The sequence below is a fragment of the Salarias fasciatus genome, chromosome 2 (assembly GCF_902148845.1).
Source record: "Salarias fasciatus chromosome 2, fSalaFa1.1, whole genome shotgun sequence".
NCBI lineage: Eukaryota > Metazoa > Chordata > Actinopteri > Blenniiformes > Blenniidae > Salarias > Salarias fasciatus.
Window position 1 is genome coordinate 20721964 of NC_043746.1, and position 27192 is coordinate 20749155.

Consider the following 27192-nt stretch of genomic DNA (forward strand, 5'->3'; position numbering starts at 1 on the left):
CCTCTTCCCATGCACCACTGCTCCAGGATCTTTGGATAAAGCCTCAAGCTCCTGAACTTCATCGACCAGGGTCTTGAAACACGCCTTCTTCACGCTGTGAATTTGGGAACATTTCGCAAAAACAGGATCACAGATAAGATGTCACAGAAAGTAAAACTTCAGCTTTTCTAAATCGTCCCCGACTCCATGAATATTCTGTCGACTGGAGTTACAGCAACCAACACTCCCCGTACAGGAAGATGCTCGAAGTCAGAACTCCTGTAGGAATTTCTGGTGCAGATAGAAGAGATTCTGGAGGAATTTCCTGTATCTGATGTGCGTCGGGCAGCCGGGGAGCAAAGAGGGTGTGGAGAGAACTCACACTTTGTAGGCCACGTCAAAGACCAGCGAGGTGACGGGGATGAAGAACAGGCCCATCCAGAAGACTCCTGACGAGAACATCATGTCCGCCTGTCACACACACACACACACACACACTCACTATTCAGCGGTCACTGTAGACAATGCAGAGTTCAACCAGCGAGGAGATAAAAAGAAGAGCTTTTAAAGAGAAGAAACGCCTGATAAGAGGAGCCATCCGCCGAGACGCCGCTAAACAAAAACAGCCCAAAACAAACTCCGCCGTTGTGAAAACTGATAGAAAACGGCTCCAGACAGTGTTCCCGTGGTGGTTCAAATCCACCGTGACTAAATGATACCATGTTTGTGTTTGGAGCGTCTCCGCCGCTCGGTCCTCCGGGGCAGAGGAAGTACCTGCCATGTGTTTGGACGGCGGTATCTCTTTCAAAGGGAAGCGGCTGAGTGTGCGGCGCGCTGAGAGTTCCTGTCACTTCATCGCGGGACGCCGAGGGTCGTCATCCGAGAGCCCTCTAATGATACGTTCGGTGCGGCAGCCGCTCAGCGTGAGTGAGTGTTGATGAGGTGTGAAAGCATGTAATTACCAGTATTTAAGTTTAATATTGGATTTCGGAGACGTTTCACAGAGAAGAAGCAGTTAGAACCCCTGAAAGCCAAAGACGAGCTGAGGAACTGTTTCGGCCCGGGTCCAGAACAATCGGTCAGTATCTGACATATATATTGCTTCGCAAACCAATCTGTAAATTCTTTTCTAGATTAAACGCCGTCCTAAATATGTCAATACTACACGAAGAGCCTGCTGCTGTTTCCCCGCACGTAGACACAAAGACCATGAAGAAAGTCTTAACAGCTCACTGTCTGCGGCGTTTCGTCATTGCGGAGTTGACTGAAAGTTCAGGCCGAGATGTTTTACTCCGCTGTCACATGCCTCCTTTAAATTACAAAGCGCTGTTTGATTCCGGCACAGTAAATAACAAATGTTCGCTTCTGACTTCTTGAGCGATGAGGCTGTTTTGGGTTCAGAGCGGCGGGGAGACACCGCGCGGTCTCGGCGGGGGCGAAGCGCCGTGTTTGCTTTGGCTCGCCGCACTGAAACTATCTGTCATTACATGTCAAAGTGCAAAAACTCACACTCCTCGCACTGCGGCGAGCCACTTCTTTCAAGCCCGGGCCCCTCGACGGCGTCCTTCCTGTAGCGCGACCCTTCGGATGCGCGCGGCGCGGATCAGCGTCGCGACTATCAAAGCACTCCGCTTCGGTCTAATGAGCTAATCTGTTCGCCATTACCTGTAAACGGACTTTGATGTCTGACAAAACACGGCGAGCGAGGGGAAATCCCAAATGACAGGAAATCAGTATTGCCCCCCCCCCCTCCTACAGTCTGAGATGGGACCCGAATGAATAAAGCTTCTATGCGTCACCTGGAGCCTGAAAATATATTAACAGGGATATTTTCATGTCAATTTTGAAATTACGCAGCCCCCGGTGGAAACATCTCTTGTAGGGAGCCAGTTTAATTATTTTCGTTTTCATTCAGTGTATCATGCATTTTAATGGGGCTGTTTAAGCTGTCTTGAGAGTCTTTGGAAAATAAACTCGGGGTGTATGCTCAGTATATTAAATCAAAGTCAAAGAGCTTGAAAAACAAACCATTTCAGTCTTTCACAAGCTCAAACCATGAACAATATTTATATGTCTCCTACAGACCGGCTGGGCTACAAATGATGTATATACAGGGTTGATACAGATTTATCAGAAAAAATAACTTTTGGTCCTCAATTATATGATTATTAGATGCAAGCTATAGAAACGGCGGAACGTCAACACAGTAAATCCACTTTCATTTATTGTTGTTTCTCGAATTTGACGTCAGTTTTCAAAAAATCCAAACGAATCCAGTAACAAATAACAAATGTTTGTCCTCAGGCATCTGGCCGGGCTCCGTGACTGCGAGCGGGGCCCACGGTGCCGGCGGACGTCGAGCGGCGGCGTTTCATACCAGGGGGCCCCTGGGAGCAGGACGGGGTGAGACAGGTCCGGGGAGCTCGGCTGTATTTTTAGGACAAACTAATAAACTTGTCTGGCCGGACAGACAGTAGTGTCCGCTGGCGTGGAGGGGAGTGTTTTGACAGGCCGTGACCCCCTCACGGCCACACACACACACGCAGACAGACGCGCACGCACGCGCACACGTGCGCACACACACAAATCTCAGCCGGTGCAGAAACTGCTTACTGCTTAACATCACTGAACAATTTTATTCAAACATCGATGGAAAAATGGGAAGGAATTCCATCCTTCTGACAGATGACGTTACTGAGACCAGATCTTTTCACTTCTTTAAAGTCGCCTCTGCGGCTGTGGAAAATAAATCTGATAACTTAACATCAAGTCACGCCACAACAAATTTTAATCTATGTTTAACTTCTCTGACATGGTCAAACAAACTCAATGTAACAATTCAACGTGAACGATTAACCCCCTATATTCTGAATTATGATCATTGAGGTTGAACACACATTAAGTGTTTATTTATGGGTTGTCAGTCAAAATATATCACCTGATCCAAGTGCAGCTAATGTCATGCATGGCTAAAGGCAAAAGCTTTCTTCATTAAAGCCCACTGTTGCTTTTTCGATTTCTCGCAAACTTTTGAGTGTAAAAGTATTCGTACACGAGGCATCTGACCCCCATTTACCTCAGAAAGCTTTTCAGTGGTCAAACAAAGGACTGAGGCTCTGTACTGAATGTTGCTGGTGTCTTAAGGAAAGAGGAGAATCCCTCATGTCTGATCATTTCAACACTGTGTAAGTAAAACCTAAAAGCATCAGAGGCGCAACTTTATTAAATGACATAAATCTGTTATGTATGGAAGAAAACTTCAAGGGGATTATTGTTACCAGACTCTCAAACGTTGAGTTTTTATGCTTCCTTTTCCAGGAAGACTTGATCAGCAGAATGCGGCACCTGCAGCCGACCGGGCCTCAGAAAGCCCGGAGTCTCGGCCGCTCGCTTTATGCTAATGCCGGCTATTGTGATGGTAAATGTTGGATGAGGACATTCACAACTTCACTATTCACTCCGCAGAGCCGGTGCATGCTATAGGTTTAGCAAACGAGACTGAAGAGAGAAGCCAGCCGCACAATGCTCTGGCAGCTGTACAACATCCCGGAGTCGCTCACATCCAGACGGGAGTCCCTGAAGCACACAGGGCTTCTTTGTTGAGGCATTTTTTTTTTCTTATTTGGAAAAGCACGAGGATGCTTTGCCCAACTGGCTTAACCAGACGACACGACGCATGTTCGCTTCATGCAGAGAAGGGAAATTAAAGGTGAAATTGTACATTTGGCAAAACTGGGCTCCGATCCCCAACAGCCTGCTCTGTGCAACTACGTTAGGTTCAACCTTGTAATGAATAAACGTCTGCCAAACGCAGCCCACTTCTGAATGACCAGTCAGCCGAGGATGACAGAGGAAGAAAAATGGAAAGGGAAGCCAATAAAAAGGGTCAAACAGGCAGCTTTCGCAGGATGACGGCAAATCCGCAGATTTGTAGAAACAGACCAGCCAATAACTGCGACTGAAAAAAGATCAGTGCAGAAAACAATGAGCGCTTCAGGTGGATTTATCTAAACGACTACAAGATACTGACTAAATATAAATACCGTGCAAATACTCTCTTATCACTTGTGTGATTTACGGTGTGTGAATACAGAATGTCAAACTTCTTCCTCCACACACACACACACACACACACTGCAGTCTAGGTCAGCTAGTACACTCTATTCACCATTAGTTACTACAGACTTAAATATATATCAAACTGATCTGAATAATAATATAATCAAGTGAAATAATCTTAAGTTCCAGTGTTGGATGCTTGTTTCAGTTCTAAACAGAACCCCGTAAAAAAAACTATGCAATCAGACTGAACAATAAAGCAAATCAGTGCTGTTTCCCATCTGTCCGCTGTTCAAATCTCTCTTTCAGAGTTAGTGTAATATAGCTTATAAAGGCTCTCATGAGTACAAATTCCTCCCCGGAAGCTTCTCTCGCTGGCAGGATTCTTGCGGAAAGGAGTATTTCTGCCAGATATCGCATTTCAAATACACTTTCAGGTAAAATGCAAACAAAAACAAACATTTAACTGAAAACTAAACAGAGATGATGGATAACCTTTCTCGAGCTGGTTTCAGCTTTCTAAGGTTTACAACACAGAAATGTACAGGCACCAGTGAGTAACACTGTTTAAAGCATGGAAATGTGGAAAACCACTGAAAAAGCTTTGGAAAACAGTCAACAATAATGGAATCAAAACGCTAAGTTAAAAGTCAAATATATTATGCACGGCTGGGTTTTTACCGATTCATATCCAGTCACCACCGACAGAATTCATCATAATCAGAACTACTCCATCGTCTTTGATATCTACAAAAGTCAAACACTAACAGAAAACAGAGAAATGAGGCTCGGCCCACTGGAATTCCTCAGCATCCACTCATGAACCACATTCACCAGCACGCCACATTAGTAACACGGACTTTTCAGTAATGTCAAAACACAAGGAAGAACAGCCAGATGTCAAAAGATGAACCCAACTTGGAAAAAATAGCAGAAGGACTCACTTTTTTCCCCACAGTTCTAATCTCTTGAAAAGGTTCAATAGTGTTAAAATGCTTTGTGATGTTTGTCTTTGTGAGTTTGCATGTTTTCCCTGTATATGTGTGTGTGTGTGTGTGTGTGTGTGTGTGTGTGTATGAGAGAGAGAATTGTCTCAACAGTCTCTTCCCATAGTCCAAAACCTGCATTTTCACTTGACAATTGTAACTGAATTTAAACAGTAAATCAGCGTTCACTTTAATTGAAACAATATTTCCATGTATGCCTCGTCTTTCTGATCTATATCCAACATGAAGCCATAAACACAGAAGTATTTATTCCTGGCGTGGAGCATTACCGTCGACCTTCTCGGTACACGGATTCCTTTCTGAGAAAAAGTTTCTTATCGCCAAGCAGGAACTGTGGAAGAACCTGAAGCGCTGGCCGGGTGCAAAACCCACATGCTGATGACAGGCACTCCAGTCTGACAGAGTGAGAAGTGCTTTGCTGCAGCTTGCATCAGAAACTGGGAAAAAAAAAAAAAAAGTAGCAAAGGTGTGCGTGAAAAGTGTGAGAGGACAGACGAGCCGCGGTGCAGACAGCTGTGCTGATAGCGGAGGCCGGGCGGCGGACGGCAGGTCAGCGTGACCGAGCGCGCCTGAGACGTCTCCTGAGGTGCGGCTAAGCCTCTTAGCGCGGCAGATTACAGAATAATCTGACGTGCTCTTTTGATACTTGTGTCAGACTTCTGTGAGGTGAGAATGGGATGAGATATGTGTTTTTGGGACCCAGCCAGTCTGAGAGCACCTTCTGAAAAGCAGACCAGCTGTTTTGGGAGCGATTCTGCCACCGGGCCCTGCACCTGCCTCGTCAATCGTCCCCCACCCCACCAAAAAAAAAAAAAAATATCTGGCCTGACGTTGATGAATGCGTCTTGCGTGAAGCCGGGCCGCTGCTTAACATCTCTTGTGAAAGGCGGCGAGCTGCGTAACGAGCGGGAGCAGAAACAGGAGGAGAGGAGCTGCTGTCTGCTGCGCCGTCGGCCCTCGGGGCGGTTTTTCGACGGGGGCAAGCGAAGAGAGAACAGAGGCAAAGAAAGTAGATGGGAGGACGGGGAGCGCAGGTTTTTTTTTTTTAAGCGAAGATCCAGGCACACTTTGGGGAGGCCGGGTGGAATATGTGGGGCTACATCGGGGTTGGGGAATAATCCCGCTCTTCAGAGGCTACAGGGTCTTGGAAGCAGAGGTTCGGCCTCTGATGCCTTCTCGGGTTTCAGAGAGATGTGTCCCTGTTTGATGATGTGCTGGCATCCCTGAGCTGGAGCTGGGCATAGGGTTACCAGCTACCCACAGGACACCATTACTGTCTCCAGTCAAGTGCTGCAGGGCATGGATGAAAGCACCGGGCTTCACAGACAGAGGAGAGGACAAAGCTAATACACCTCTCCTGTGTGTGTGTTGGTGTGTGTGTGTGTCCCAGAGTGAAGAACAGAGAGCAAAACAGTCAGTATTTCTGAGCATGTGCAGCTAGTTATGTTATTTATCGTGTCATGCACATACAAGCACCAAGTTAAAAGAGTCCAGGATCAAACGGGGGAGAAAACTTTTGTCAGACTGCGACAAAACTTACAACTTGATGTGATTGGCTACAAAATCTGTTTTTTTTTCCAAGCTGCAAAAAAAATATCATCATGTATTTGGCCAACACAACAAAAAGTCTCAGTCAAAATTGTCAGAAAATCTCAAGTTTTCATGTTCACGAGCAGTTTCTAGCACACAAAAATGAGGAAATTCTTATTTGGTAGAATATGATTCCTTTGAGGCAACAATGCAGCTTGGCAATGAATTCTATAGCATCGGAAAGTCTGATTATTTCCTTATGGGGAACATGCATTTGTGGGATGAGCAGCATCTCCTCCGTCAGCCAACAGTTGTGTTGGTCATTCTGGTGGTCTCCCTGTAAAGGTTGAATTTGATCCCAGACGGCGGAGACATATGGATCGCCACGGTTTGGAGAGGGTCGTCTCCATATTTCTCCACTCTGGGAGGTGCCAATTAAAATCCTGACAGAAGTGTTTGGTTTTACGGTTCAGAGGTTTCAGCTAATAAACCGAACAACACACACTGTGCTAATGAAAGAGCTTCAGAGGAGCTGGGACGTAATTATGTTACTGGCGTACAATATCACAACATGTTGGAAGTAATGATGCTAAACTTCAGCCAAAGCGTGTAAACATGGAATAAAAAGGGTTACAGGCCAAGGTTTCCAGCAGAACGGAAAAGCTCCTCTAGTTGAAAAAACACTTATGATGTTGGCTAATGGACCATCGTTCCTGTTTTATAAGAAATAATTGGAGTTCACCTTCATCTGAACTGGGCAGAACAGAGATGCGGTGAGTTGATATGTTCGATCACAGCAGGGTGTTTTCTCCAAATATTCTGGATTTCTCCGGTAGGTCAAAGACATGAAGGCTTATACTCCGACTGCGGCTGAGATCGTTCCTTGTTTGTGACCAGCAAGTGAACAAGCATGCTGAAAAGGCTTCTTCTTTTCTTTTTTTTAGAATATTTCCACTTTAAAGAGGCGATGAAACTACAGCGTGAAGTGATCCGTTTGCACAGCATCCCTGCAAAGACAATATTTGCTCTGAGAGGTTATTTTCCTCAGCAGCAGGCTGTGTAATGCCAGCCTCTCTCTTTGAATGGCTCCCTGCTGAGTTCTTGTGCGCCTATGAAAAGATGCCTCGGTCTCGGCCCCAGAATGCACTGAGAGATGTCACCTGTTTAATAGCTTCCTATTGGCCACATGTGGTGATCCAAAGACACATTAGTTACATTCACATGTAAATAACAGCTTCTGAAAGAAAAAAAAAAAAAAAAAAAGAGTACACAATACCTTAAAGGGCCCATTTGTGTATTTTGCTCTCTTTTTAAACATGTAATGAACTTCTACGGGCATTTTGAAGTAAATCTCTAATCCTGTGATGGTGCGGTGGGTTTTCAGAGCATTAGTCACCCCCAGCTCTCAGACTGCCCCGCTGTTTCAGTGTCACCTGTGGATACTCAGAGCCCAGGGAGGGAAATGCAACACAAACACTGGGCAAATTGGCCCAATTAAGTCATTACACAACACAAGCCAGAGGTCTGACAGTTTACACTCCTCCGGTCCTGCTTCCAGTGTAAAGTCTGAATTTTCCCACAAACACCACCGCGAAGAAAATGAATCGCAAGGTGCTACAAGTCTGTCAGTGACGGATGATTGTATCAGCAGTTTCTTTTAGTAATTCAGGGGGGAGGCTGTTGATGTGGGAGCGTTGGTGTGTGTGTGTGTGTGTGAGAACACGCCGACGTGTGTGTGTTTACCTCGCCTGACATGTCGGGTGCCAGAGGAATGAGGGGCCACAGAGAGGAGTAGATGATGAAAAACACCACCCACAGCCCGATGCTTCCCCAGATGGCGATGTGACTGAACTGTTGGAGGAGGCAGACGACTGTCAGTTCACAGAAAATGTTAGAATTTCGCTTTAAAAAAAACAAACAAACATTACTGCCTTTCCTAGAATGAAGCCTTTACATTGAGTGTCTTCTGATGGCTTAAAACTTTCACAATGCATGTAATGTCAGGGGGTTTACAGTTAGAAGACCTCAAGATCAAACCATAAAGAGACTCCGAGATAAGAAGAGGATGTGAAATATGTCATAAATATCAGCAAGTCTCGTAAAAAAAATGGAGAAACCGAACAGGGACAGCCGGACAGCTGTCCACTCACCATCGTCCACGACGAGGTTTCGAGGCCGGCTTTAAGACAGACCGTGATGACCACAAACTGCAGAGACATAAATCACACCGTCACTGAACCGGCTCCACGGGAAACACATCAAACACAGAAGATAGGTAGAGAATGGAATACACATGATGTGCAATAGAAGAGTGGGACTGACCGGCAGACAGAAGGAAAGGCAAAAAGACAACTGGTGTTTATTCACAGAAACCGGATCGCGCTTGGCTCCGACTCATGAACTCTCCAGCACAACAAAAACAGAGCCTGTCAGGAAGATTGGTGCACTTACTGTGTAAACCATGTTGCCCAAGAGGAGATAGTCTGGAGTTCTTCCGTTGCCAAAAACCGTATCTGCGAAGAGAATCAACAACAGGAGGCGTCTGGGGTCACTGCTCCCTCCTTCTTCCGAGCTCTCAGGGTTTCAAACGGCGCACATAGGATGTGACTTTAAGTACTGCTCAGTGTGAACTGTGCTGTAAAGTGATTGGAGTGGAACGGGGAACTCGAAGTGAAACCCAGCGTCAAACGCCTCTTCTGCAGTCATCAATCAAGAGAAGCTGGGAGGTTAATTCCTTCACAACGATTAGGAAACAGGGTTTGTATAAAAATCCATCAGTGGGAATGAATAGTGGAGTGCGTGGCCGAAAATGAAACTTTCTGGTTGATCTTTTTGCTGAGAAAAGGGCAGATGACGAATTCATGAGTAATGCCAAAGTTGAAAAGTTCCAACTGCCGAGTGAGGAAAATGCACTTGAAGGTCATTAAACTTGGACAGCGGGACATTTTGGAGCGCTCTAAAGTGTAAACTGAATGATGCTGAGTTTGTATTTTTGTACATGGAAAACAGCATTTCTTAAATTTGTCATTTGTAGATGAAATGAAAACAGACAATAACAAAATGATTGAAAATACATATTTTCATGCATGTGTTGCCCACATGGGTGGATTATATTATTAATATTCATTTACATGTGCACATTCAGAATGTGCTAGTTAGACTTTCAGAATTTTCCAGCTGCACTAACGCCCCTTTTTCTTTATTTTATTTTATTTTACTTTCCCAGACAAATTCAATCATGCTGACTTTAAAATGAACCCAACATTTTACTTGGAGCTTCCAAAATTAATACAATGGAAAAGCATATACGGGTTTGGACTGCGAGTATCATCAGGGTTCGACTGCCAATAAAGAAAGAAAAGAAAGAAAGAAAAGAGAGGCTCCTTTTCCTTTTACTTCCGGCTGGTCACATGTCCTCTGTGCGCTGAGGCTTTGCTGACAGGCTGTCAGTCAGACTGAAGGGGTTTGGCGCCTTTGTTTGGAGAGCAGGCCCAAGCTTGTGTGGTCCGCGGCTCCGGCCAACCAAGACTTACCGCCTCAAAGATCGCTATTCTCGGGGCGCGCGTTCACTCCGGCACACACGCACAAACCTTGCATCTTAATGTGCAAAAACATGCAGAGTCAATACTTCATCTGCATGGATCAATGGAGGTTTTGTGAGCTACATTTGAAATCAAGTGCAGAAAAAAAAAAAAAGTGACGTTTATCTGTTGGGATTAAAATATTTCTGCACGCAGAGGACACTGATCTGAGTGATTTATGAAAAAGGGGAGAAGTTCTTAAAACTACATCTAAAAGCTGTTTTCTTTCTTTGGTGCAAGCATGCGCCTGCTGGTGTCGCTCACACCGGGGCACACACACACACACACACACACACATGTTTGCAATTCATGACTGGACGGTTGAAGAGAGGAGTAATTAAGACAAAGTATGTGAGTTTGACTGTCCTCCCTCTTTATCCTCCGGGTCCGCTGAGAGCCGTGGAGCAGTCCCTGGGAGCTACTTACCATGCTGGAAGGCTTTAAGGGGGAACCAGAAGAGGATGACGGAGTGGAAGAGGCCGTTCAGACAATGGGCCCAGAAGACCTGCAAAAAAACAAGAAAGAGAGAGAAGGATGGAGGGAAAGGAGGAGGAGGAGGAGGAGGAGGAGGGGGTTGGGAGGCGGCAGGAGATTCCAGGAGGAGAGAGTGAGAGGGAGAGACGGAGAGAAGAAGAAGAAGGGAAAAAAAAAGCATGTGAAAAGGGTGTGGGGAGCTTCAGCTTTCCAAGTGACCCCTGACCCGGGCTCTTTGTGCCAGCCCAGCGCTGGGCTAAGTGGCGGTTTTGTCGGGGCCTCCTGGCTGAATAGCCACCCCGCTGACAGACACGTTGTATATCCTCTGTGTGTGTTATGGGGGAGAGAGAGGCTGCTGAGTGTGTGTACCGGGAGTGAAAGGCGAGCGGACAATATCGGCGTGCAGGTTTTAACTTGTAGTTTTCTCTCGAGATCAGCCGGTTTAGCAAAACAAAATTAAAGAAACCAGAGGGTAAAGGAGCAAAACCCACGTGCTTGACTCGATATTCAGAACATTGAACAGCGTCAGTGCTGCCAGGGAGCGGCATTCATCTCGTTACATTTCAGTCGGCTTCTGCCCTTTCATGTGAGAATTTTAACCACTGCAGTAATAAATGAGAAATCCATTCAGAGACACACATGGAGACTGACAGGCCTGACAGAGATTTAACTGCTTTCACTGTAATTATTAAGGGCCTGGAAAACGGCGGCGTGGACCGCAGTCTGCATCTACGTCTCCGTGCTAACTTTGGATGAGGCACTTAAATCAATACTCCCAACTCCGAAACCGTGTTGCTTCAAATTTACATTAGGATACGCCACAGCCAAACCAAACACTAATGGGCGATGTAGCATGAAACAGCCGTGAAATCTATTCTGCCAAAAAAATCCCTCCACGTTCGCGCCCCCCCCCAAATACCAACCCAGACGTTGGTGCTAACTTTAAAAGATGAAAATCTGTCAAACCCGGCGAGAGAGCTGCTTGTGGAAGTCGAACCCATCGCATTTTTAATCTCTGGCTTCTTTTTAATCATCGGCTCTTGGCAGACGGCGAGTTAGAGGCTCGCTTTCTTAAACACACACCTTTTTCACCAGCTTCAGCAAAGCTGTCAGTGAAACATTAAACACGGTTTATTCGAGACAAATTAGACATCCTGAGATGTGAAACTTCTTCGGATGTCTGCAGGTTTGAGTCATTTTGGAAGAACAATTACTGCTGTGGGCCGACGCCAAATATTCTGCCAGGAAAAGGGTGTGAGAGAGGAGGCGAAACAAGAGCCGGGCGAGGCAGAGCGGGGGACGGTGAATGAGAAAGTCCTGTTTCAATCTAGACTTTAGCTTAAGGTCTTTACAAATCCACCTCTGGCCGAGTGGCACAACTTCTCACCGCATCGGCCAACGAAACAAAGTCCAACAGCCCCACTCACACCCCCGCCCCGCACAGACACACCCCAGATTACCTCACCCTCCCGCTGTGTACACAAAACCCAATACACCGAGCGAAGGGGTGGCCAAAAGCTAAACCCCCACCCCCACCCCTCTGTCTCAGCGGTCAAACGCGTACTAAATCATCACTAATGTTACAGTCACATGTTTATCCCAATTAGCCTCCCACTGACAGGCTGAGCTCTCCATCAGCCTCCTGCCCGACTCTCCCGTCACCAACACCGCGGGGAGCGAACCAGCCCGTTTCCTCTCTGCGATAATGAATGTTAATGAAATCAATAAATGTTCATAACCGTTCGTCACAGTGGGATTCTGCTTTTCAGCCCTACAGCCGCCCGGCTCTCTCTTCTGTCGCTCTCATGTGGCCCGGCTGAGGATCCTCTCCCTATGAATGCGCGGTTTGTCCGGTAAAGATTCGGCCCTTTGTGAAAGCCCTAATTGCAAAAAAAAAAAAAAAAAAAGTGAAACGCATGAAAGCCAGTAATTAATATCGAGCCAAATATTTCCAGAGCTGCCCACTCCTTCCTGTTTCTATTTGAACGAGCAAGGTAAGCAGAGGGAGAAGGGAGTGGAAAAGGTGCTTCATAAGACGTGACAGTTGCTGGTGCGCTGCTGAAATTACTGCAGCCACTTAAAGAGAGCCGTGGTTTTATTAGGGCGGCTCGAGTGTCGCCGATATGTAATTAAAAGCCCGAGGCGTGGCTTCGAGCCCCGTCGCTCGTTCACTTTCCGTGCCCTCACTCTCTCCCCTTCTCGCGCCTCAACACAAACAGCTTTAATTCACAAAGACAGTATCTGTTGTGTACAAAAGAGCCAGGCGTGCAGAAAGAGCGGCTTCGAGGGGCCAAATTCCTGCTGGATTTTCTCTTCTCGCCTCGGGCCAGCTGCAAGGAAAATATCTCGGGAAAAGAGTGGACAAGCCAGCAAAAACAGCCCGCTGACCTGGCCGAGTCATCATTTATGGGACTTGGAAAATGTGGCCCAAACAAACGGGAGTTCATTTGCGTCTAACTATCAGACACATATTTGGGTGATTCGCTTTTGGCACACAAAAATAAAATAAGACTTGAAAAAGAAAAGGCGATGAAAGGGAAAATTCCCACAACAGCAGAAATATTGGATGATTAAACAGAAGCTGTGTGGTCATAACTTTCAATCTACTTTGAATAGAGTTTGTTCAGACATTTATTTTGAGTTTGGAAATCCCTTTGTGGTATTTAAGTAGAAAAAAAAACATTAGATGATTAAGCAATACAATGAATTTGAATAAGATTAATATTGTTTCTGCAAAGTTCCACTACTTCATTAAAAGTCCTTGTCAAATATGGAAATAATATATTCATACAAGGAAGACAAAATTAAATGGTTACACTATCAAAAAGGATTCAGGTGTTTCAAACCCATCAACGAAAGTTATTCATTGCGCATGAATCAAGCAAAACAAACAGTTAACATCTCAGCTCGGATTGTAAAGGTGCTTATTTGATGTTTTGTCATTTCAGCTGTCAACAAGGTAAATTGTGTCTCCCTCTGCAGTGAAAAAGTAATTAAGCATGGGGTTACGCAGAGCAGAAAGGGAGTATGTGCCAACATCTCATCGGGTAAATCGAGTGCTGCTTCTTAAAACTGCTTCTTGGACTTAAACAGAAAGCTGTTTATGGCTTATAGTGTCACATAATAAAGGCTGTCTGGTCCTGAGTGTTAAATGTGATCTGTTTGAGAACAAAACCTCCATTACTTCAACAAATTGCAATATTTTCCCTAACAAACGACATGACACAATGACAGCACGCTTCTTATCCCCCCCGCCCTGCTCCGATTCTTTCTGCTACATCCCCCAACCCATCTGACCCCGACTGCCCCCGACCACCATGGCCAATCCGCCTTTAATCCAGCTCCATGTGGCACTAACCAGGTCACCACGCCTGTGAGGAGGGTCCAGGAGTCTGTGGCTCGGCATGGAGAAAGGCGGAGACGACTTTATTACCAGCAATGGAAAGCTAGCAGACAGCCGGGGCAGCTCGACAGGACAGGTCAAGCCAGGCCAACGCCGGCTGAGAGCGGAGACACATGAGACCCTCGCCGCAACACAACGGTAACATCTAATACAAGTTAACCAGACATCAGGCGGTTATCGGCTTTATGACCACTTCAAATGGAGCAGCTGAAGAGTAAGTTCAAACTGAAGGCAAACTGTGAAAACATCACAGGCAGATACAGATAAGAGCTTCAACAAGTAGCATTTGATTATCAGTGGTGAAGAGACAGAACAAACACAAACACATATAATACATGTAAACATGTATCTGATAGATAGTAAAGTTACCTTGGTGTTAAAGCCCATTGCGTTCTGGGATGTTTTGTAGAGTTCTGGGTATTTCAGCATATTTTCTTTCCTGCAGGAGCGCTCGAATATTCCCAGAGTCAGAGGTGGCAAAGCAGTGAAGATCTACATGAAAGACGAACACAGAAAAACAGCAATGATTACTCTATTAAAGGATCTGACCTTGAATCATCTGAAGTGAGTCTGTATGAACTAAAACTTTAGCTGCATTTTACCATTTCCAACACCTCCATGTGTTAAACTGGTTGAGGGATTTTCTTCAGTCGGTTCTCCACTTGCTTCACCCTCAGGTTCACATCGTAGAAGAGCCTTGACCTCAAAACCCTTTGGGGTTTGTTATTTTGATTTGTCATGCTTCACCTCTGTTCATATGCAAAACCCATCTCCAATGAACATCTGCGACTTTCTTGACTAAGAAGCAGGTATTCAGGTCTGGCTAAAGTGTCATTTCTCGGCGGTGGTGTAATGTTCTGTGTAACAGCTGCTGGGAGAGGAGTGATGGTATTGTGTGGCCGAGGGGCTGAGCGGCTCGGGCGGTGCGAGCTCCCTGCAGGCCCATCTGGAGTGGGAGTCTGCCTCAGTCCACAGGACCGGCGGGCCACAGGACATGCTCCACTGGACTCCTTTCTTATTGAGAGCCGAGCCCAGGAAGATCTCCATTGAGGGGCGGATTTAGCCCGCTGCCTCTGACAGACTCCCACTGAGCCGGAGGAATGCCTTCACTTTTCAGATAATGTAAAAGACCCCGGTCTGGCTCCAGCCACCCAAGAAATACAGTTTAGCTCCTAATTTATGATGGTTTATTATGAAACTAATGTAAAGAAGCCCGCTTTGTGGAAATGCTTCACAGTTTGTCCCTCTCATAAATCACTTCCACTTGAGGCCGATCAGGAGTGCGAGGAAAACGTCACTTCACACTTCTCTAATTCATTTCTGCTGATAGAAGTGCATTTCTTTTAATAAACAGTTTAAAGTTACATCTGTGGTCGTCGTAGCTTGGTGTTAAAGATCAGAACACAGATGCACCTTTTTTTTTTCTGCAACTTAACTCATGACAGATATGAAATATGAGTTCATTAGGAGTGGTCCCATTACAGCGCCCTGTGGGATTCCCTGCCAGCACGCTTGCTGCTCCAGTCTTCCTCTTCTTTTTTATCATTCAAACAGAGCAACTCTGCTAACTACACTCTTTGGGGCAAGGAAAGCTGTTGCTCTTTCACATTCAGCGCATAGTTTCGGACACAGAGGGAATACGGACCTGACAGGAGGCCATAAATAAAGATGAACATTTTCAGGACGTGGATGACATAATCACGCAATGGAGAGATCCGTTTGGGGGCAACACGGGAAAAGCCGAGTTCCTCTTCAAAGAGGATATAAAAGTGAAGGAGTGAAGTGAAGCTGTGAGTACTCACCACGTTGTATAAGCCAATGCACCATCGCTCAAACAGAATCTGACCGGAGAATCCATTAACGAAAGCAAACCAGATCTAAAAGACAGAAAACACACAGAAAACAATTTGTTGACATAATTGTAGCATTATCAGACATAGCTCAGGGGATTGGCAGATATTTTAAAGTCGCATTACATTATTCCCTGTCTTGTGACTCTGAAACAGTAGACTAGTATCTACACAACAACACTCTCCCTATGAAACACAATGGAAGGAGAATGGCTCCTGCTGGTTTATCTCTAAAACAAGCCGACGAGGAAACATGAATGACGGTGGGAAAGCCGGGACCTCCAGATACCGCCTCCACGATGCAAATTACACACCGGATTCATCACAGGATTACCTTCAAACATTTATCTTACCAGCCGTTTCCCACTGTGATCTACCTGACGACATGTGGGTGACAGATGAGGTTAGCTGCAGGGCCAGAGTCAGGCCGCGCGTCTCTGAACGACGGACACTTTGATATATTGTGTCACGAAAGGGAGGCAGAGATAATTTAAACCATCTGTTGGATGGAAAGGGGGCTTATCAATCTGCTGATTAGTCATACTTATCTATACAAACATGGCCTCTGAGATCAGGACAGGAGCAAAGTGTTCCTAAATGAATTATGTGAATAAGTAAGCAGACCAACCGATGCATACAGTTTGAAAAATGTGAGCAAAGTACAATTTGTTCTCATCTCTAAGGGGATTTATCTGTGAGCTGAAACTAATAATAAAACTTGAAAATTGTTTCCCTCGTCTGAATCAGAAGCCTCCCTGCACAGAGTCAACAGTTGGCCGCGCTGCGGTCCGGGACGGGCTCTTTCCGATGCTAAAACTGTCAAGGGAACATCAGGGGTGCTGTGTTTTGGCCGTGGCCAACCAAGCATTTCCTCGCTTCATTTAACTTCATTATGAAAGCATGAACTGCTACAAATTCTGAGAGGGCCCCGCCCGCTGCTGCCACTGTCTGCACCACCAATACCAATCTGCCACTGGTCGCTCCCATTTAATGGTGTAAGTGTATGCATGAAGACAAACGTCACCACCCCCACTCTTCGTCCTCCTCATAAAGGGGGGGGGGGGGGGGGGGGGGCTGGAGGGGTGCAGTAGACGGAGTCTGAGTTTCTGTGCAGGCCCTCTGATGCTCCTGCCCCTCCACCCGCCCCTCTTCCACCACACCCACACTACACAGATCCCACCTTGTAGTCCATCAGCTGCACTCTATCACGTTTTTTTCGTTTTGTTTTTACACAACTTTTACCAAATCCGGGGCTTCGTGGCTTTAAATCCAAACACCTCAAGTATACAACAGTTTTAGATGTTTTAGCTTTGGCTTGTTGGGAAATACATTCAGATGCTGTTGCCATGGGTTATGAGAAGACGAAGTCCGAGCCATGAGGCAGGTTCAACCATTAGTGTGGTTCAAGCAACGGTAACGAGAGGCTAGCGAGTAGGTCAAACTGCTGAATTAATTAAAGCTCTGCTCAATGTGAGGCTCTGGGCCGATATATTGTTGTGCTAAGTTAAAAAAAGGCTCCTATTCATAGCATGTGGTAACTGCTTCTGTGTGAGTGTTTTGGCCTGGTCTTTTGGGTTCCCAATAGCTCCTCTCTCTTTCTCGCTCTTTCCGTCTCTTGAGGGACAGATGCATTGATTTGCTCATTAGGGGAAGTACCAGGCAGGATTTTTTCTTCCCCTTTTCTTCTCCTCATTGAGTGCCACTCAGTGGAGGGGTGTGGCTGGCCTCTATCCCCCACTGCACATCGTGAAAAACAGTGATGGAAGAAAAGCGAGAGCTCGAGAAAAAAAAAAAAAGGGGAGGAGGACTGGGCAGGGGCTAGCCGATAAGAAGACTTGCATATTCATCAGCGAATGGAAAAATCATTGATTCCAGGGGTACTCTGCAGCTTTGCTCTATTGTCTAGAAGTGGCTGGGGGGGCGGTGGGGGGAGTATGACATTTGTCCTCAACAATGTGAGCCCCGATTCTCTGAAGCTGAGCGCTGCAGAATCACCAATGGCATTTATGCAAAAAGCTCGCAAAGAAGGAAAGAGGAACGCAACGCAAAGCTGATAAATATGCTGGAAATATGTGGCGAAGCAAACAGAGGCTGGCTCACCACGCCAGACGGGGCGTGTGGTTCCATTCAGCGCTTCTTGTCGGCGGGCTTTGCTCTGCTACGCCGAGCCATCTCTGACGGCGCTGAGCCCCACAGTGAATGAGCTTTCATGTAATTGCCTCGTAAATGCCACTTGTCCATCAGGCCCTTCTGTAGCACCTTGGCAATGTGTCAATCAAACCTGAGAGGGCCAGCTGGATCGCCCGTTTGAATCGAGTTGCTATGGCGTCCTTTAGAAAGGTCCCTCAGCTTTGATGTGTCTGAATTCCACCCTTTGTGAGGCTGTGAGTTAGTTTTCAACGTAATTGGTAGCAGAGTCAAAGTTAGAAATGTCCGAAGTTCTTCCTCAAGTTTATTAAGCAACTGGGCACAACGCTTCAAAAATATTTAAGTCATTACAGCTGCCATTTTCAGTTACGTGTAACGTTATGCTTAGAGTGTGACCATGCTTCAACTGTTTTCTCAATTTTTTTTGGTTTTAAAAAGAAAGAAAATACAAAAACCGGGAAGAAAAGGATCAAAGAAGGGAAAAGAAGTGCTGTGAAGGAGTTCCATCTGTCATTCAATCAACCACTGGAGTGACAGCCTCACAATTAACCCTCAGTGAGGCTCTGAAAATGCTGCACTGCTCCAAGAGTTGCGCTCACATTCACATCTTTCACAATGGCCCAAGAATCCTGCGCCCTCCTACTCTATGTCTCTTATAAGGAAGCAAAGACTCAGTGGATGAAAAGAGGCTTAAACACAGAGTCTCCCAGCGAAGGCATTCAAATTGTAACGCACACTGTACGGGACAATGGCGCCGCCAACAAAAAGTTAAAATTCTCCTCAAAATCTGCGATTCTCTTTTGCAAGGTAACCCTGAGAGTCGGCGAGAAAAACATGCACGCTCTAAAGTAAACCCATTATTGCAACAAATGCAGCTTTTACTCATAGCCCAGGGTTGCTGGTGTGTAAGATGTCAGGTTCTTACAAAACAGGGACATTTGAAATACTGAAGCAGCCAAACAGTAAAGAAATGTCCTATTATCTCCTTCAGTCCCCTGAAGGAGTGCAGCACAGGGGAGGAGGGGAGTTATGTTTTCAGTCAGCAACAAAAGGTGAGCTGGAAAGAGGCTCGCCCTGCAGACAGAACTATAGATGTTATGTTCCAGTTGTTGAAAAAAGGCCTTTGAAAAGGGACCTGGAGTGTTTCAAATGGAAGCTGCGGTTGGACTGAAAAAAAGAAAGAAAAAAAAAAAAAAGAAGAAGAAGGATGCCGAGAAGGATTTTGACCCAAACTTTTATGTGATAATGAGCTCAGGTCGATTTAGAATTCAAATGAGGAATGAGAAACGGTGCGATCTGCCTTGAATCAAGCTGAATATATGAATTTCAAGTTGTTATTTTTAATGGACCTACACATCAAAAGCAGAGAGAGAGAGAGAGAGAGAGAGAGAGAGAGAGAGAGAGAGAGAGAGAGAGAGAGAGAGAGAGAGAGAGAGAGAGAGAGAGAGAGAGAGAGAAATAAAAGCACAATAAAGATTACAGATGATTTTAAAACAGGCAAACAACAGTAATTCAATTTCCTGGGAAGAGCTGAGGAAAGCTGAAATGTCAATTGGTTTTGCCAGTCGAGAATTAAATTAGCATCAAATTGAATTTTACCGTTAATTTGCATATGTGACTGGTATTTTACCTTATCTGGTAAAAGGGGAGCGCGATCGAACTGTTGCTATGAATTTATGGCCACATTCAAAGCCTGGCGAGAGACCAGTGACCCTCTCTGACTTCGGGCGGCGGAGCGCCAGAGGCAGACACGCTGGAATGCAGAAGGTAGTCTACTGATTTTTCATGGCATATAAACCAGAACAACTATGAAAAAGGGGATCAGAGGTCAGGTGTCGCAGACTGAGGATGAACACGAGAGAAGTTTAAAGGGCTCATATTTCTAATGCGAGGTTACGCGGTGATGATATTCTTAAAACGAAAAAACTGTGATTCCTTTCTTGAGCAAAGACACTGAAACAGTCATTTCTTTTTAACAGCTTTATCCTCATGAAGTGCTGCTGCTTTTCAGATCTTTACCCATCTGGATATTCTTAAGTAACGTCAGAAATGTGAAGCACTATTGATTGATGACATGGCGGGTTCCCTCCTAATGAATCCAAGAAATTCAAAGGCGTTTTGATTGTCAATAAGAGCGTATCAATTTTTTACAACTACATGACTTCAAATATTCAAAGCAGCACAGCACCTCATTAAACCCTCTGGCTGCGGGGCGTGCCAGGGAGAGAAACGCTCATCACTTGGCAATATCAGTATCTGATTTTGAGTTTTTCGAGAAGATTCAAAGCTTAAGTTGCTACTTTCATCAGACAAGTGCAGCGCCTGTAGATCAAAACATCCGAGCACCGCCAGCGATAAAGCTGCCGCTGATAGGAAGCACTTAACCTGTCTGGTCACCCTTGGTTATAGCTCTGAGGCTGCAATCTGCACTGGGTCTGGTATCTGTCAAACGCCATCAAACCCACCCCATGCAAAATGACCGACGCTGGGAGAAACCTACAATGAAATGAGAATCCGTTCAGTGACGAACTGAAGAAAGTCTGGAACTGAGTGTCTCTGAACTGATATCCTCATCCAAATGATTTTTAATGTTTCCAGAAAAACTCCAAAAAGTCTGACACTGCCTGAATAATTATCACCCGAATAGTGATAAACAGGTGCAGAGCTTAACACACCTCTTCACAACAACAACATGTAAGGATTCTGGGCTGCTGCTGCTCGGCGGGCTCTCCTGGTGCCTGTGTAACGCTTCTCAGAGTACTCTGACTCCTGTGAATTGGCGACTCCAAATTGCCAGTAGGTAGGTGTGTGTGTGTGTGAGTGTGTGTTTGTCCCATAATGGGTGTACCTTGGCCTTTGCCTAATGTAAACACCTTCAGGCTCTTGCCTCTGTTAGCCTGAATAAAGCAGACAGAGAAGACGGGTGGAAGATGCCAACCCAGCGTGAAATGGCGAAATATTATAGTTACAATGTGAAGCCTCAACACGACAGGGCGAGGTGTGTAATTCTGAGGACTTAGTTTCTGGTGAGTTCTTCCTAAAGGGCGGCCCTGCTGTTAATTATACACACCTCCCCCTTCATTACTGTGTTTCATTACTGTGCCAGTCAACAGAAATATAAACATGGAAACTGCAAGTCAGAATCTTCCCCTTTAAGGAGCAGTGTTATTCGAAACATAAATGAATCCACATCGTGTTAAAAGCTTGGATTTGAGTCTCGACGGCGTCCGTTTGAGGCTCACCTCGATGATGTAGAGGACGATGTTCTTGTAGAAGCAGTACAGGATACACTTGGCCACGCGGTTGTAATTCCAGGCTCCGTGGACGAGCAGCAGATTTTTCAAGTATTTGAACTGTGAGGGGAGTAAATGGAGGGAAAAAAAAAACAAAAACGACAAGATGAATGGACAGCGGCGGTCTTTGTGCATCGGCTGGCTAATGGCTCCTCATAATCAGAGATCGGGGTTGGAACAGTAAAAGCAGTTACAGGATGGCCAAGATTAAAGAAAGTCTTTTGTCAGTGTCAAGCAGGGAGCTAAAGAACTGATGATCCATTGTGGCTGCAACTCAAGCTAACACATTCCAGCCACGTCGAGTCAAAGACTGAGAGGCCGAGCTTTAAACTCCTGAAATTAGAAGGGTTGATATCAGGGCGGTGGTCTCTGAGGGGTAAGTATAACATCTAAATGGATACATGATTACGCCATGAGGCAGTGGAGTAGAATTGAAGCTGAGCTTTGGAGAGGAACACAGCTTTGTTTATTTTTGAGGCCTGCTCATCTTTCAGCTTCGCCGCGATCCTCCCGGGTGAAATAAAAGCACGGTGGCGGCCCCCAGTTTGTGTGACCCCTCAAACGTCTGGATCAAACATCAGTTCACGCAGACGGAAGCTGATGACAGACGGACAGCAGAGGTGCCTCGCTCCTCCTTTGCTCTCCTCTGAGCTTTAACAAAAAAAAAAAAAAAAAAAAAAAAAACTGACAGTTTGCAAGTTTTAAGTCTTAGAAACCAGCTGCCGAACATCGGCCCGGCGGCGTGCGGCTCATCTGACACTCCAGGGTATCAATGTAAATCATGCAATACAACAGGAAAAAAAACATATATACAACCTCAAGGGATTGATTTCAGTTTGCAGGAAGCAAATAACAGTTAAAGTACCATTACCTTTAATATATGGAAAGTACCAGTGGAAGCCTGGAAGTGTAATTTAATTTAATGCTGGGACCACGACCTAAATGGATTATAGGAGGCCACCTGACTTCGAAAGACACATATTGTGGATACGTCACGTGGACAAAATGAAGCACTTAAAGAAAAACCGAAATCTCCCTGAATAGTAATTGCATAGCAAAGTGCAGAGAGCGCACTCTCTCCTCGTCAGCTATTAGTTTTCCGAACTCTCCGGCCCCCCGGCTCAGAAACGGAGCCACGATGCCACACAGTTTGAGTTACAAACAGGCATCGCATATCGATCCAAAGTTGCAGACAAACTGGTTACTACAGTGTCATTAAGCATTTAAATAGCAGAGTGTGTTTTTCACAGTCATGGGGGGGATAAGGTGTCGCCCGATGCCTGTTTTACAGGTGTTACTACTTCGTTGCATGATCTGAAGCCCTTTAAGACTTCTGGCCCATTGTCCGGAGGAACAAAGCAACAAGCTATCAGTAACATGTGTTATACTTGAGAAAACAGTGGCAGGTCAATCTGTGGAAGCTCAGTTTTATAGGGCAGGGAATGAAAATCCCTGCAACGATGCCAAATTAAAGACACTTACAGACCCAGAGGAAGCACATTTTGATCAGTAAATGTTTATCTAATGTCTTTCTACTTGGTGATCAAGTCTTATTGTGGGATGATCAAAGCGCTCCGGCCGAGCGCTCGCCGTCACACTGACCTGAGCAATAGAGTAGTCCGAGGAGTTTGCAGCCTGCAGACCTTCGTTTCCTGAGATTCCCACTCCGACATGAGCCGTCTGGATCATTCCTACGTCGTTAGCACCGTCTCCGATGGCCAGCGTGATCACCTTCACCTGCTTCTTCACCATCTCCACCACCTCCGACTTTTGAAGAGGAGACACTCTGGAAAGGAATGAACGTCCCACCATATGCAATCAGTCAGATTCAAATAAAATCTGGAGAAGAATACTAACATAGCCAAGTTAAATACATAAGATGACGCTGAGGTGAGCAGATATTTACAATAGTAGTGCAAAAGGTAAGTTAAATAAACAATAAAACTTGGCAAACTGAAGAAATACACAATACTCCTTTTTTCTTTGGCAATTATGAGCTGGAAACAAGTTAAAAAAAAACCCTGACGTGATTGAACACCATAAACTCACCAACGCTTGTAACTTTTGCTATTTCTGAGCAGAGCACAATGCTGGCACACATATATAAAAAGACGGACAGATGGTCACGGCCCAAACCTGCCACTTCTCCTCTTGGTGCTCTCACTTCATGTGCCTTGAAATAAAAAACTCCCTGGAGATGATGCAGTAAACTGCATGTCTGTCTTTAGCTGTGAAGCGGTTAATGTTTATGTTCGCCGCGGTTTAAGGGGCCTCATTCATCTCTCGGAGTATCTCACTGCACGAGGCAAAGCCAGGTAGAGGTGGGGGGGGGGGGGGGGGGGGGGGGGGGGGTGACAGAGTAAATAAAATAAAAAATAAAACAGGGACACAGTGTGGCACCGAGAGGCTTGCTGCTGTTGTGAAAACCTGGTGCTGAGTTGTGGCCTCGGACCTCGTCACGGCTGCTTGAGCGCTTAAGTACTTGCTATTATTTATGTGGCCTGTTCAGGTCAACAGTCCACCTTCATCATGTTGAAAGTTTCCATTTAAATTTATGACTATCGTGCTTTTTAAAAGCGCCGCTGTAAAAAAAAACCCTGCTGAATGATCTCTGTGGCAAAGACGTGGGATTTTATAGTTTGACCACAAAGTCCTTCATTTCATTTGGGTTTTTTTTTTTTTTCTTTAAATCTTACCTGCAGCATATGACAGCTTTACAGGACAGGGCGAGGTCGAGGAAGTACTGTCGCACTCCGAACGTCAGGGCGTATTTGAGGGTCTTCCCGTCGATAATGAGAGCAAAGTCGTTTTCCTTGTAGAGGGCATCTCCCAGCATTCCACAGTGGTGACTGAGCGTCTCCCTCGTCGCCTGCGGGATGAGAAACGCAATTATGCAAACGCGCATTAGCAGTCGCAATCAGCTGAATTATTACAAAACCATCGCGTTGTCGAAGGAAATGTTCACTCTGGCCAGATAAACGTTTGTGTTTTCCTCGAGCGGATTGGCATTCAAAAACTTTGATTATGATTAATCAGAATTTTTCTTTTTAAATCTATAATAAAAACGACATCCGTTCTTGCATTAAGTAATTAAGTGTACGCACACGTCTATATGAATCACACATCAATCATGTCTGTAAAGTTAAATGAGAATTTTCATGAATAATGAATCAAAATGCAACGGCAGAATGTGAAACGCGTTATGAAAACATATTCTGGGTTTCAACTGCAGTATATTAGAAATAACACATATCAGTTTTTTCCCTGGTGAGATCTCACAACACGAGACTCCAGTTTCTGAGTTATGACGGCGTATTTTCTGATATAAAGGAAAACTGAATTCAATGTTTTCATTTCATTATTGTGGGAAATTCTCTTAATATCTTCTGAAATCCAACAGTGAAACGGCATCTAAACAGACCTGCATCACTGCCAGCTTCTGGCAGGATCGAATGACTCCACGACATTTTTATCTCCCAACAATGCCCAAATTTTACAGTCTTAATGCATGATAGGAAAATCTCCCACTGACAGCAGTGTAAAGTTGGCAGATCTCTTCGCCTCTGCAGAGCAGCTGCGGTTCATATTTCACATATTTATTTATCGTGATTCCCATATTTATTGCGCCGCAGCCCGGCCTATGGGCCGACAGTGCAGATGAGCCTGGCGAACGGATGGTGTTTGCTTTCGCGGTGTACGCGGCTGTGATGGTGAGTGATGATGATATTATATAAATATCAGACTTACAGGAAGATTAACCGTTTGCGGGCATGTGGGCCGGACGGATGGATTTAGCGGTGAGATCATTAATTTACTCTTTATTCAATCATCTTCGCCACAGATGGCGAAGTCTTCAGCTAATAAAACCAAATTCTGTATGCGACCATTATTTATGAGACTTCATAGATTTAAAAAAAAAATATATATATATATGTTTGAGAGGAATTTAGCGAACACTGTGCACAGTGAATATATATCGGGTGTAACTGCATTACACAGAATTATTAAATTAATAGAAAGATTGACTGTAATGTGTCAAGCAGATGCCCAAACAGCTGAAATCATTAAAATAAAATGGAGGCCGTTAACGGGAGCGAGCGCGGGAGGGGTCCGGCCCGGTGCCGAGGTCAGATGTGTCAGGCCAGTCGTATTGTACCAGGGGGACCGCGCACTGTTCGCTTGGCATAACAAAACTCTGAAACCCCAGCTTAAAGGAAATATTTGGAGAAAGGGGCTTTACGTTTCACAAAGCGAGAGACGGAGGGTGAGAGACACGCACAGAGAGAGATGATGGATTAACAGAGGAGAGAAACCCAGCAAGAGGATACAAGCGGAGAGCAGCTGTGAGGACTTAGCCATCCCTGACGGGGTCTCCGACACAGCACGAGATGGCGAGCGCTGGGCAGTGTGTGTGTGTGTGTGTGTAGCTTCTGATAACTATATTCAACTACAGCTCCTCCATCTGAGTAACCAGAGAGCTTTAAGATTACATCTCAGTTTCGGTGCCTGTTTAAAAGCTGGCAAACTAGAAGTACGGGAAGGAATTCACTTTGTTCAGAGCGCAATCTATTCATCACACAGACTGATAAGCAGAGTTTACCATTTCCTTAAGTAGAACAGCCATTTACCCCCTAATTTCCGCCGTGGAATTTTAGCAGTAATGCTGCATGTCTCTTCCTAAAGCCTCTTTGTTATGGCTATAATGACCAGTTTAGCCGATGTGACTGGCGAGTGTTTAGTTTTGGAGCGAGTGTGTGGCGTCCGTTCAGAAACGCAGGAGAGCTTCCCATCCAGACTGAGCTCTTTTGTTGATATAGACCCTTGAGTACAGCGAACAGGACATGACAGTCATGATGGGGAATCTGGACATTTGGATGTGTGTAATGCCATCATCGGTCTTGATGCGGGGTCAACAAAATGGGTTTGAAAAGAAGTTCCACCTCAGACGTGTGTGGACCAATACCAAAATCCACCTGATGTGTTGTTCTGTATTCCATGTAAAAGAAAAAAAAATCTAATCACATATAGAGTAATAATGGATGTACTCCAACTACTTTTTTTTGTATTAAATGCTTTTACAAACTAGTAATATTCTATTTATTGCAAAATCATTAAATTTTTTGTATAATCAGATAAAGCTGGACCTGTGAAAAGTGGTGGCAGATATTTGTGTATAAAGGAAATTATCCCAAAACTACACATGAGAATGTTCAATTTCAAGATCAATGTTGTAATATATATTAAAACAAGGAATATTACAGTATTTGTCACTGCTCCATCAGGTGTATCCCCCCTGATAGCTGGAAAAAAATCAGGCTGCAATAACTTGGAGTTCCTCAACTCACACTGCAATGGTGTTTTTCCACATGTTTGCAAGAAACATACAACCACTTCTACATACTGTCCAAAACGTGCAGACTGTTGCTTGTTTCTGGCAAATGAATGGATTCACAGTGAAAGCTACTGAATGTAAAGCTACTGTTTTTCTGTCTTCTGAACCCTCTTCCGGGAATCTCAGTGGGTCAGATTACAAGGCGCATATGCGATCAGTCAGATCTGACAGTTTTCAGTGCAAACACTGACCTGATCGACATTCTGTCATTTCCTAGGTGAAGATAACATGAAGCCAGTTACTAGTTCACCATTATTTACTATCTTCTTTTACCAGATGAATTTCAGGATTACTGTGTGAGTAGAACATATGGAATAAAAAAAAAACTGTCATACAGATATATATCAGCAAAAAAAAAAATGGCTGAAACTGTATTAATGAATCTGGTGCTACACTGGTTTCCAGTGAGGAGCGCGGTGGTGCAGTGGGCCGTGGGTTTTCTCAGGGTACTCCAGTTTCCTCCCACAGTACAAAAA

At 45.1% G+C, this 27192-nt stretch overlaps 1 protein-coding gene and 1 long non-coding RNA gene across 8 annotated transcripts in view; one reads left to right on the plus strand and one right to left on the minus strand.

The window, feature by feature from the left end:
- Nucleotides 1-27192, minus strand: part of atp8a1 (ATPase phospholipid transporting 8A1) — a 91431-nt gene that overhangs the window by 3721 nt on the left and 60518 nt on the right. For all 7 annotated transcript variants that reach the window (XM_030115219.1, XM_030115211.1, XM_030115199.1 and 4 more), the window contains 11 exons: nucleotides 24021-24193; nucleotides 22927-23110; nucleotides 21274-21384; nucleotides 15836-15910; nucleotides 14403-14525; nucleotides 10583-10661; nucleotides 9027-9088; nucleotides 8726-8782; nucleotides 8319-8426; nucleotides 362-450; nucleotides 2-94 (listed from right to left, as the gene is read on the minus strand). In XM_030115219.1, the coding sequence (XP_029971079.1) occupies nucleotides 2-94; nucleotides 362-450; nucleotides 8319-8426; nucleotides 8726-8782; nucleotides 9027-9088; nucleotides 10583-10661; nucleotides 14403-14525; nucleotides 15836-15910; nucleotides 21274-21384; nucleotides 22927-23110; nucleotides 24021-24193 (1154 nt within the window). The remainder of the gene's footprint in view (nucleotide 1; nucleotides 95-361; nucleotides 451-8318; nucleotides 8427-8725; nucleotides 8783-9026; nucleotides 9089-10582; nucleotides 10662-14402; nucleotides 14526-15835; nucleotides 15911-21273; nucleotides 21385-22926; nucleotides 23111-24020; nucleotides 24194-27192) is intronic.
- Nucleotides 12439-25563, plus strand: LOC115405617 (uncharacterized). Its single transcript, XR_003933446.1, has 3 exons — nucleotides 12439-12653; nucleotides 14986-14990; nucleotides 25552-25563. It is a non-coding gene; the product is annotated as an uncharacterized LOC115405617 (long non-coding RNA).